Source organism: Crocuta crocuta, unplaced genomic scaffold (genome assembly GCF_008692635.1).
Source record: "Crocuta crocuta isolate KB4526 unplaced genomic scaffold, BGI_CrCroc_1.0 scaffold35, whole genome shotgun sequence".
NCBI lineage: Eukaryota > Metazoa > Chordata > Mammalia > Carnivora > Hyaenidae > Crocuta > Crocuta crocuta.
The window spans coordinates 5540810-5553250 of record NW_027530625.1 but is presented as its reverse complement, the minus strand read 5'-3'; the positions used below and the strand labels follow the sequence as shown (position 1 = coordinate 5553250).

Here is a 12441-nt window from a genome sequence, read left to right as displayed (position 1 = left end):
TCCGACTTTCGCTTAGGTCATGATCTCGCGGTTTGTGGGTTCGAGCCCCGCGTCGGGCTCTGTGCTGACTGCCAGCTCGGAGCCTGGAGCCTGTTTCAGTCTGTGACTCCCTCTCTCTCTGACCCTCCCCTGCTCACGCTGTCTCTCTCTCCTAGAAATAAATAAAACATTTAAAAAATAAATAAATAAATAAATAAATAAATAAATTTTAAAAATTTTATAAATAAATAAATAAAACTTGGTATGGATTAAGACCTCAGATTTATGGACAGATGGACCACGATGGGGCATGTAGTGTAAGCCTGGCCTCGTGCTTAAAGTGTGAAATACAGGATTTCATTTTGTTACTCTCCAGACAATAGCCTGACAAGGCAGTTACTCTCCATAGGGACAAGCCTTCTGGTCAGCCAGTGAATATTACTAACTGGATAACTGTGTTACAAAATAGCAGAAACATAATTCTGAATCTGTTTAAAGGGATATGTTTATATGTATTTTCTCGTTCACAAAATTGTTTTTATATGGGATTTCTTTTCACAAAATAAAAATAATTTGTTAAAAATGAAGTTCAGGGGCACCTGGGTGGCTCAGTCAGTTAAGCGTCCAACCTCAGCTTAGGTCACGATCTCAAGGTTTGTGGGTTTGAGTCCCACGTCAAGCTCACTGGAGCCTGCTTCGCATTCTGTGTCTCCCTCCCTCTCTGCCCCTCCCCCACTCCCTCTCTGTCTCTCTCAAAAATAAGTAAACATTAAAACAAATTTTCTTATTAAATGAAGTTCAGGAGTGAGCCACCTGGGTGGCTCAGTGAGTTGAGCGTCCAACTTCGGCTCAGGTCATGATCTCATGGCTCGTGAGTTCGAGCCACAGATCTGCTTCGGATCCTCTGTCTCCCTCTCTCTCTGCCCTTTCCATCTCCGCTTGTGCTCTCTCTCTCTCTCTCAAAAATAAACATTTAAAAAATAAATAAAATAAAAATGAAGCTTGCACTTTTTACTCTCAGCGGACTGCTACCAAGCTAAAGTGATTCACCATATGGTAAACATGCTGCAGGGTGCCTGGCACACGATGGGCACCCTATCAAATTCCTCTTCGTGCCCAGCCTGCTAAGCTCCCAAGCCAACTGCTGCCACAGGCTTCCAGTTGCGCCCCAGCTTTCAGGCTGGCACTCCCAGGCGGGAGCAGGCCACTGTCCATTCCCGGACTCAGGCGAGAACTTGCCCGGGGCCTGGGAGGCCTGCTATCCGGGCCCCTTCGCGTTCGTCCGCCTCGGCCCCGGGGTCCTCACCAGTTTCAGGTAGAGTTCCATGTCTTTGTCCTTCAAGGTGGAGTACACCTTCTCCATCTTGTAGGTGATGCCACATTGCGAGTCGTCCAGGCTCTTGATGAAGTTGTCCCGGATCTCAGCCATGAGGTTGGTGAAGCAGAAAAAGGTGTCTGCCTCGGCGTGCTCTGGTGACGGGGTGGGGGCAGTGCAGCTGCAGGGCACCCGATGCCCTCCCGAGTCCCGCCCCGCCTCTCACGTGCATGCCCTCTCCCCCCTTACCCCTGAGCTTCTCCGGGCCGCCCACCCTCCTCTACCCTTGACTCTACCCTTGACCAGGCTCCGCCCCCAGACTAAGGACACCGAGTCTTTCTTCTCACGTCTTCTGGCAACACTGTACGTGTCACTTAGCAACTGATTACACGCTCTTCCGAGGACAGTTTCCCAATCATTATTTATTTAAATCCCTGTCAGCCATTCAGCTTCCTGTAAGTACATGGCACCTCCTTTACCAGAACTTCAGTTATAAACACGGAGAGATCGATAAACTTCGAACATTCTAGAAAGCCTGAACCGGAGAGGATCTCAGAGACAACCCAGGTCGCCCTCTCACATCTGACGGAGGGGAGATGAAGGCCCAGAGAAGGGAAGTGAGTCGTGCATCCTGATAAGGCCCGTTAGCCAGGCTTTCCTGGGTCCCTCTTTCTAGGGGGGCCCATGAGGGAGGTGGGCAGCCAGGAGCCCTTTTACCTTTCCACTCGCTGTTGGGGTCGGTGGCAAAGGTGTAGTAGAGCGGCCCCACGATCTCATTCATGCCCTGCACGTACGCGATGCCGGGGTTGAGCTTGGCGTAGATGAACAGAATGCGCTCCACCACCTCCCAGTGGGCCTCACAGCCATTGGGCAGCACCTCGTACTCATTCAGGGACGATGGCCCCGAGTTCTTGTGTGGGGAGCACATCTGGGGAAGAGGGGAGGGCCGGTGAGGTGGGCGGCGGTACAGATGGTGTGCCCCTCCCCCCGCTGGAAACGTTCACCACGCAGCCGAGACTCCCAGCTTGGTGGGGGGACACAGCACGGCAGAACCACGTGGAGAAACAGGCCGACAAACCCAGAATGCGGGATATTCCACAAGACGGCTGGACTGAAGTCTAATTTATGCTGATAAAAACCAGAACAGCGTTTACCTTGGCAGTGAGGGTTACTGACTGGGAAGGGGCGTGAAGGAACTTTCTGGAAGATGGGAATGGTCAGTGTCTTGAGTGGGCACATACGTAATTAAGGCCTACATGTAAGTAAAAGTTCATCTGGCTGCAACTTAAGATCTGTGCATTTTACTGCATGTAAGTTATTCTTTACTTTTTAAAAAACCTGTAAATATGTAAAAAAAAAAACCAGACAACTGGCCAAGATCCTTCAAAAAGTCAAATGCTGGGAGGGTGGGGGGAGGCAGAAGTGGAGGCCTCTTCCAGATCAAGAGACTAAAGAAATGTAACATCCCGATACCACACATAAAGCTTGACGGGTCCCGGCTGCGAAGTCAAATAACAAAAATACTCTGGGCACAACCGAGGACATCCGATCACGGACTGGACGTCAGGGGTTACTGTGGAATTATCGTTCATCTTCGTAGATGTGATGGTGACAAAGGAGGACGTTCTCATTCCCAGGAGACGCCTGCAGGCTGATTTGGGGGTGAAGGGTCTGGGCGTGACCTTACTCTCTCCACGTAGAACACACCCACAAACGTGGCAAAACACTCACAACTGCTGAACTTAGGTGGAAGGTATAGAGTTGGGAATTGTATTCGTCTTTCAAGTTTTGCTCACATTTCACAGTTTTCGTGAAGAAAAGGTCGGGAGATGAATAGAAGAGGGACCCCTGCTAAAGGGGGGTCCTCATGCGCCAGAGCAGGGGTCTCAGAGAGCAGGGCCGGCAGGAGCCCCGGGGGCGTGGCAAAGGGCCGGGTGCTGGGGGCGCCCGTGTGAGGAAGCGACAGGCAAACATAGGCAGGCCCAGGGTGCGCAGCCGTCCTGGAAGCAGAGGATCCTGAAGACCAAGTCCCTCCCCCATCAGACACACACGTGCAAACATATACACATGTGTACATGTGTGCTCACACACACACATCGCTAACATTTACTGACAGCTTGCTACGTGCAAAACCGTGCTCCACAAGCATTCCTCCAAGAAGCCCTCTGAACCATTGAGAATATCTGTTCAACACCATTTTGAAGATGAGGAAACTGAGGCTCAGAAATGTTAGGTCGCTCACCAAAGTCTCACATTACATGCCGGCAGTGGGACTTGAATCCAGACCGGCTGATCCTGGAGCCTTGTAGCCCAGGCCTCAGACAAGTGCCCTGCAGCCTTCCCAAAATCTTCAGGGCCTCGGCCTCAACTCAACCTCTTGGCGATTCAGAAGCCGGCATGGTGGAAATGATTATGCCCAGTTTATAGAAGAGAAGATCGAGGCCCAGGAAGGAGAACCTGGTATTACTCCCCCAAAGTCAAACACGCGTTCAACTTGAACTAAATTGGCCAACCGCAGCTCTAGGGATGAGGCTTCTGGTCGGGCTCTCTGCCACCGGGACCAGGTGGAGACCTAAACTGAGGAAGAGCTCGGCTCTCGGACCCCAGTTACTGCTGTGAAATGAGGGAAGACAGGTCCCCCTGCCTTGCCCTGTAGCCAGGACATCAGCAGCAAGTAAGAATGTCGCCTACATGGCCAGCCTAGCATTCTGCACCCCCCGGCACGTGTCACTCTGGCCCAGGCACAGGGGACCTGGAACCAGCTGTGAATGGCCCTTGTCGCTCCTGCGGCAGAAAACGGCTGCTGTCCTGGAGCCTCAGAGGCGACATCAGTCATGCACCTGCGGCAAGAGAGCTTCTGCTGTCATGAGTCTGCTGACAGTTACAGAGGATTTTTCTACTGTCAGCGGACAGTGAAAAGTTTTGAGGAAAAACTGGGAGTTCCACGTGCTAAACACAGGTGTAAATTAAGGAAGACGGTAATACGCGTAATTTGGCTACGAGCACCTTCTCAGAGTTACAGGAATCTGCTAGAAGACTGGGGTTCAAATGAGCGCTGTGAGCTGGCCAGTCCAAGTCCTATCAATTCCAGCTCCTAATCTCTCGGGCCCACCCACATTTCACCCCGGCCCCCAACCTCCCACCAGCCACGCCGGGACCCCCATTCCAACCCTCTGACAACACCCACGGGAATCCTTCACAGAAGCTGACCCGAATCATGTCACCGCATTGCTCAGAATGCCGCGAGGGCTGTCCAGCCCTCAGGACAAAGTCCCGGGGCAGCCTCGCCACCGCGGGCCCTGCCAGCGTCCTCGGGCAGCCCCGCCTCCTGCCAGGCCGGCCTCTATTCCCTGAACACACCACGCTCACCCCTGCCCGAGGCCTCCACGGTCTGCCCTCCTCGCCACCTGGAATGCACGTCCCTCCTAATTCCTGGACTCTCTGCTGAAATGTCCCCACCTCAGGGAAGTCTTCCGGGACACCAAGGCCAGTCAGGTCCCCACTGCCACTGCTGCTCCCACACTTTCTCATCAGCACGTGATCACTTTTTCAAGAGCCGCCTCCCCTGCTGTTCCTTCGGCGCACGCTAGGACCCTCCCCCGGCACCCCAGACCCCGGACTTGCAGGAAGAGCCCCAGAAGTGGAGCCCACAGGACCAGGGTGACTTTGGGGAGCTGTCGGGGAAGGTGGCCTGTGGCCAACGCCCCAAGGGAAGCAGGAAGGAAAAGGCTGTCACAGGGCAACCCTGGGGCCCCTGGGCTGGCTCTCACATTGGTGACTCCACTCCGGTTCCGGGCCACGGTCTGGGATTTCAGAGTCGTCTGTTCCACCCGTTTACGAAGGGTCTCAAACTCATTCTGGGGGTCCAGGATAAGGAGGCAGGGGTACTCGGTGGCTCTCTGGAAGAAAGATATGTCCGGGCACAACCTCCTGTCAAGAGAGAACAGGAGGCAGTACTGTTACTCAGGGTGAAGGTTGGGAGCATTTCGTCAGCACCCCGTTGTTGAATGCGCCACGATTCCGAAAGGCATTTTTTGTGTTTTTAAAAAAATTAGTAACATTTGGGGCGCCTGGGTGGCTCAGCTGCTTAAGCGTCTGACTTCAGTTCAGCTCAGGTCATGATCTCACCGTTAGTGAGTTCGAGCCCTGCATCAGGCTCTCTGCTTTCAGAGCAGAGCCCACTTCATATCCTCTGTCTTTCTCTCTCTCTTTCTCTCAAAAATAAAAAAAAAATAATAAATTAAAAAAAAATTAGTAACATTTTTTGGGGAGGGGGAGACATAGAGGGCGAACAGAGGAGGGGTAGAGAGAGAGAGGGAGACAGAGAACCCAAAGCAGGCTCCGCATTGTCAGCACAGAGCCCAATGCAGGGCTCGACCTCATGAACTTCGAGATCATGACTTGAGCCAAAATCAAGAGTCAAACACAACTGACTGAGCCACCCAGGCGCCCTTGTAACATTTTATTTTTAAAAATTTAGTGTTTTTTTTTTTAACATTTATTCATTTTTGAGAGAGAGAGAAACAGGGGGCAGGCGGGGGAGGGGCAAAGAGAGAAGGAGACACAGAAACTGAAACAGGCTCCAGGCTCCAAGCTGTCAGCACAGAGCCTGACGCAGGGCTCAAACCCACAAACCACGAGATCATGACCAGACCCAAAACCAAGAGTCAGACGTTTAACTGACTGCGCCACCCAGGCGCCCCTAATATACCCACGTTCTTATTTGTATCTCCATATAGATACACACACATATAAAAGTTTTAAGTGTCCTTATGGCCTCATAATCCAACTCTTCCCTTTAACCACAGCCATCTTTCCATGTCAAAGAAGTTTATCTAAAAAAAAAAAAATTATCTAATATGTACAGGGTGCCAAGTGTAGTGTGGTTCAAAGTGGTTACATTGATAAATAAACTTAAAGAAAGAAAGTGGTTTTGTTGCACGTTGCACGACAGGACAGTAGAGACAGGGCAGCACACAGCTGACTAGGGGGACATCCACCGCACAGGGAGAGGAAAACTCAAGGTGGGAGAGTCTCCAGAAGGTGATCACATGGGTTTGGTTTGGTTTCCAGTTTTACTGAGATGTAACTGACCTACATCGCTGTGTCGCTTCAACGGGGAAAGCTTCCCTCGTGTACGTGACTGCAGCACAGGCCCGCTTTCCGGACTTCTCACCCCAAGCGCACTGCAAACCTGCCCCCCAAAAACACTCCGACCGCTCCCAGTGTGAGACGGAACCGGTTTCTCTAGACCCGGGTTCAAGACATGGTTCTTGACGCAAAGACGCAAACGGTCCAGACGCCTCGTGCACGGAGGCTGCCCGAGCACCACCCCGAGAATGCAGGAGGCGAGCCCCCCTTCTGCATCCTGGCTGAGCCGCGCTGGGCTGGGTGTCCAGCGGGAGCCATCCGAAGATGGGCCCGGACAAACGGAGCACGGACAGAGGAGCAGCGCCCAGGGGCGTGAGGGCCTGGAAACACAGCCGGCACCCGGGGAAGGCGGAACTGAAACCCGGCAAATAGGCTCCAGATGCCCAGCCCCAGCCACTCAGCCCCACAGCGGGAGCTCCCCGCCACAGCTCCCCACGCAGCCTCGAGGGAGATCCCACCCGCTGCCACACTTGCCGACCCCACAGCAGGCAGGAACGTGTCCCCACGTCCCTCCGCCAAGCGGAAAAGCACGCCCACGCACCCACTGAGGCTCACAAGTTTTCAAAAAAAAACACTCATCTGATCCTGTCATTCCAACGCTCAAAACCTTTGCATGCCTGCCCCACGTCCTTGAGATCAAGTCCAAGGTCCAACCCCCGCCTCCCTCTAGTGTGTCTTCAACCACACTGGGGCCTTCACACTGCTCCTCAAACGTGCCTCCGTGGGCTTTCAGAGCCTTCCCACAGGCAGCTCCCCCCACCACAGCCTTTCCCTCCCTCTTCCCCCAAGGCCTCTCACTCCCAAGACCTCAGCCGAGGCTTCCCCCAAAGCCTTAGAGCACCCCGACCTCTTCCCTCAGAGCACTGACCACAATGCTGACTACACGGCAGATCCGTCTCGCTGAAGGACTATCTAACCATCCTCCCCAGCAGGTTCTAAGCTCCTTAAGAAGAGGGACCGTGTCTGTCAATTCCGTGTGCAACCCTGAGCTCGGCACTGAGCCTGCCACACAGTAGGGCCTCAGTATCTGCTGCAGGAAGGATCCGATGAGCCCATAAATGCCTGGGGCACGACAGAAACTGAGGCAGGGAGAAAAGACAGCCAGGCACCAGCCCCATTCACAGGCCGATGCCCTGGGGCCTGGACCCACCTACCGGACCACCCTCCAGCAGCTCCTCAAACGCCCACCTGTGGGCATGGGCTGCAAAGGGAAAGGACAAGACTAGGAAACCCCCCAGAATCCCACGGGCCAGCTCCTGACGCCCAGCACCCTGCTTACCGGACGTCTTTGTCGATTTGCAGCAGCACCTCGTTGTCCTTGAAATAGGTGTTCCACCGGCTGTCGGGGTTGGGGTTGAGTGGCTGTGGGGAGAAGATGAGCAGCTCTGTCCTGGGTCCAGCCAGGACCCCAGGGGGCAGGTTCCAGTCTGGGGTCCTGAGCAGAGGCCCCGCACCAACAATCCCACCAGAGGCCCAGCGGGGGCTCTGCGACAGCCTGTGAGCTACTGGGGAGCCTCCGACATCACCTTCCGCTCTGAGGACACCCCTGCTGGGCAGGGATTATCCTTTCTGTCTGGAATGCTGCAAATACTAGGTGCTCACTAAATGCTTGTTGAATGAATGCGTGTTGTAATATTAGGTGTCCTCGATTCTAATTCATCAGTATTCTGAATTGTCAATTCTAAACTTTGGAGGATGGGCCTGGGTCCATCCACGTCCACTTTCTACACATGGGGAGGAGCTCAGTATTTGAGGAGAGAATGAGGCTCCCTCCAGGCCACAGGACGATCGCTTATTCTCACTCTTGCCCTGCTCTCTCCTCAAGTATAAAATCACAGAACCTTCCCCAGGGAACAGAGGTGAAGGGAAAGGAGACACAGCACACACAGAGGACCTGGCTCAGTGCTACACACACACTCAGAGCCCAAGGTATGGCTTACGTTCCTGACTGGGCCCAGCGCCTGGGAAGGAGAAGGGAGAGACAATGGCCTTCAGGGACTGAGTGGCCCAACACAGAAAGGAAGTCCTGGAAGGGCCAGAGGGCACCGAGACCGGCCACGCCTGTCCTCTGGGGTGGACAGAACTTGCCGGCTCCAAAGTTTACATCCCACCCTACTCTGTAGCCTCAGGGCCCTGCTGCGACCCTTACTCACATGGTCCTCAAAGGTCACATCCTCCCTGGACACACCCATGTTGGCCTTGGCAATGCCAGGCTGGATAATCATTTCCCTCAGGAACTGAGAATATAGCTCCCTGCAGGAGAGACGGGGAGAGAAGGATGGCCCCAAAGGTCTCGTCCAGGGAGCCTGGACCAGAGAAGCAGCAACAGGAGGCAAGACGGGCTCAGCACCTCCTGTTGTCTGATATGAAGGCCCTCCCATCATCCCCCTTTCTCATGGTCTCACCTCTGCTTGGCCAGGATGGAGGTCCATGAGGCTCTCTCCAAGGGGAGGTAGTTCAAGAGAATCTGCACAGAGGGAGAGGAGCAAAGCTCTATCGACTCCCGGGCTCAACCCCAGACAGCAGGTGGAGGTCGACAGGCCTCAAGGAAAACGTCAAATGAAGGCCAGAAGACCAGATGGACTGAAACCCACGAGTGCAGGTGTGGGCTGGGGGTAGCCTCCCCTCTCCTCCCCACTACCTCCTTCCTCCTTTATCCCAAACCCACACTTTCTTCTGCTTGTTCTCACAAAGATCCTTGCAAACGATCGTGAAACCTGGTGCTGCTCAACAAGACAAGAGCTTTGGCCAAAGCATGGCTTTTTTCTGTCCCATTAAGCATCACTTCCACTGCCCTGTACGGACCAGGAAGTAGAAAGCTTCACTGCCACTACTACGTGTTCCAGCCCCAAGGGGATCCTGGAGGGGATGCCAAGAGGAAAGGAAACCCAGAACTTCCCAGAAAAGTCTTCTCGGACCAGCAAGAAAAGGCGCAGAAGAAAGGAAAGGGGCCAGGGCGGGGGCAGGCCATGCGGGAGCCCAAGGACCATTGGCAGAGCAGACGCCCCACCCAGCCACACCCACCTTCCAGCAGAGGCACCGAAGTCCGCCCTCACAGGGGATGCCTGTGGACACAGCAGGCAAGAGTCACACCCCAGGCCAGAGCCCCCGGAGCCCCCCAGCCCTCCACCTCAGAGCCAATGGGCAAGGAATGGAGTGCGCAAGAAGTACTTCTTCAAGAATCACCTCCTGTCCAAAATGCATGCTAATCCTGTGTATTTCTCTCCACGACCCCTGCCCCCACCCCAGAGCTCCCTCTGTATGGAATGTTCTCTTGAGGATAACGCCTTCTCATCCTTGGTATTTCTTCCTCAGAGCCGCGCTTGCCCACTACCACCACCATCTCTGCCCAATCGGAGCCAGATCTCTGGTTATAAATGATAATGGCTCTACGACTTCTCCTTCATAGCACCCATCCCAGTTGGGATTGTATAACATGGCTTGCATATTTATTTAACATCTGTAACACCAACAGCTGGGTGAACCCCAGAAAGAGATACCACAAATATTTGCGGAATATAAACTAGGCCATAAATGCTAAGTGCTTTGTGCCTTATGGACATTACTTCACTTAATGCTCATTATAACCCTAGTCAGTAGAGAAAATTAGCATTGTCATCCTCATGGTCCAGATAAAGAAACCTATACATAATGACAGGGCAATCAGGGACTCAAACACAGGTCTGTCTTAACTCGACAGCCCAAACTCAACACAGAATGGCTCCCCTGAGGCCTGGTAGATTCTTCAGCTCAGGGCACATCCCATGACTCCGTAAGATCTTCAGGGTCTAAATATCACTCTTGAACAAAAAGCAAACGTCTCCTGCAATACTGTCAGGAACCTCACTAAAGGAGCTGTTGCTACAGAATCCCTAATACCGTGAATGTGAACATGAATAGGAGCTAATGCCGGCCTCCCTCAGAATCTGCCTGGGGTCGAGAAAGGCAACTGTAACAACTCTTGCTGACAAAGTCACAAGGCAGAGCCATAACAAGAGTCTACACAGGACACCTTAGGATATTTTCAAAGATAAGCAAAAATCTCTGCGCTGGAAGGTTAACCATGCCAGGGAGGGCAAAGTCAAACACTGCTGGGCTTTAGCTTCTTAAAGTCAGGGTCTCAAGGCCGGAATTTTACCGTTAACCAAAGTTCACCATTGCCTGAGTCAGCTGTAATTCCCCCAGCCTGGGAGAGAATCAGGAACCGCTCTGCAGCTAACCAAATTCTACAACACAGGAAGTTTGCTGAGGAGTAAGGAAGACCCTGCAGTGGCTCGAGTTTCTTGCCCACTCCAGGCTCCCGCACTGGATTCTCTCTAGTAACTCTCGGCCCACAGCAAGCACCGCTTACGTGCCAGGAAGCGTCCTAAGGCCCACAGCCTTGCTCTAGGCGGTCAGGGCAGTCAGGGGTTGCTCAGAGTCCCCGAATCAGCAGGAGGCCCCAAGAGGTAGGCTGACCTACCCTAGAACTGACCAGATGTGGCCTTGGGCACCTTTCCCTCCATCCTAACCACAATGCTGCTCTAGGGAAACCCTGAACGCGGAAAGCTGCTGCTTACCACTAAAACTGAGCTCCCGAAGCTTTTCCAAGGCGATCGTGGGCTCCTTCAGGACCTCCTGGAAATCTGCGATCCTAGAAGGCGGGATGGGAAGGCAAATGAAGCACACCCAAACCCCAGAGTGACAGACTTAGGGATCACTTCTGGAGCCCAAAGCTCTCACAGCATCAGTCTTCAGCCTGCTCCTTCCACCCCTTCAGGACATAAAGACAGCAAAGCTGAGTCCACGTCCTGGCCAAAGGCACCTTAGGGGAACTACAGATCACTTCTTCCCCCAAACCCAGAAACACAGAGATAGTCCTGCCTAGAGGTTCTCAAACGAACACCATGAAATTAGACACATTTCTAACACTTAGTGAGCTGGCATTTATTGGGCACTTCCTGCCGGCCAGGCCCAGCCCAGAGTGCCACTAGGAACCAGGAGTAATGTGATCCCGGGACAACGGGCCTGTGTAACCTGCACGCAGCTCTCCAGGCTCAAGAATATAACCACTGGAGGACCTCTTGGGCTAGCCGGCAGGCAAGGACAAAAGGTTCAAAAGAACAAGTCCTGGAGGAAAACTGAAGACTTAGCAAAATTTGGCCAGTGCTGCGCTATTGCGCCTGAGGGAAGGAAGACTGGAGAACCCAGCTTCTCCAGCATTCCATGTAAGAACTGGGCAAGGGGAACAGGGCGCATTTGGAGGGGACGGTACTGGGGCAGAGGATTAATAAGGGGGCACAAAAACGGGGGGGGGGATGGGGTGCTGGAGAACGGGGCATCGAGGAGGTCCTGGATGAGGAAGACACCAGGGGAAAGGGGAAAGCCGGGGTCTAGGATGAGAGACAGACACGGGGTGACACCGGGGAGCAGAACAGGTGCCTCCGCTCCGGGCCCCCTCAGGCCCACAGGCAAATGGTTGGAAAGTGGGCGTCCGAGACCCTCTACCCGGGGTTCCTGATTCCTAGCCGCACCTGCGCCCTCCCTCTGGGGGCGGCCTGGCCAGGAGTGGTCGGCCTGGGCCGGCCCCGGTGGCCCTTACCTGCTCTTGTGCAGACTCGACATGGTGTTGGCTTCCGGATCCCCCCTCTGCCCTCGCCGCCGCCGCCGCCGCCGCCCCCTANTGCCGCCCCCCCCCGCCCCTGCGGAGGCGGGGCCCCGGGGGCGCGGCCCCGCCCCCGTCTCCACCCGGTCCGCGCGCAGGAGACTGCGGACGAACCAGTGACCGCCTGAACACTGTGGCTACCCTTTGCACTTCCCTGGGCCTCTGTTTCTATCTCTGCGGTATACCTGTCACCCTGACCTCTTCCTTACCCATCCCTCCCCGGCCATAAACTGTTGCGTCTTTGTTTCAAGAATGTGGACCTTCCCTGCTAAACTATACAGGCCTTCCGGCTGGTCTTTTCACTGCAGAGTCCTCGACGGCTACGACAGCAGTGCCCGCGCCAAGCACATGG

General features: G+C 54.1%; 1 protein-coding gene across 1 annotated transcript in view; it reads right to left on the bottom strand.

Annotated features, from left to right (window-relative positions):
* TBC1D13 (TBC1 domain family member 13) overlaps positions 1–12107 on the bottom strand; it is a 19616-nt gene extending 7509 nt beyond the window's left edge. Inside the window, exons 1-9 of the mRNA XM_077768352.1 lie at positions 12027–12107; positions 11005–11078; positions 9470–9510; positions 8851–8912; positions 8599–8698; positions 7725–7807; positions 5065–5224; positions 2012–2222; positions 1286–1449 (exon numbers count right to left, since the gene is read on the bottom strand). Coding sequence (XP_077624478.1) covers positions 1286–1449; positions 2012–2222; positions 5065–5224; positions 7725–7807; positions 8599–8698; positions 8851–8912; positions 9470–9510; positions 11005–11078; positions 12027–12049 — 918 coding nt within the window. The 5' untranslated portion in view covers positions 12050–12107. The remainder of the gene's footprint in view (positions 1–1285; positions 1450–2011; positions 2223–5064; positions 5225–7724; positions 7808–8598; positions 8699–8850; positions 8913–9469; positions 9511–11004; positions 11079–12026) is intronic.
* Between the last annotated feature and the right edge of the window lie 334 nt (positions 12108–12441).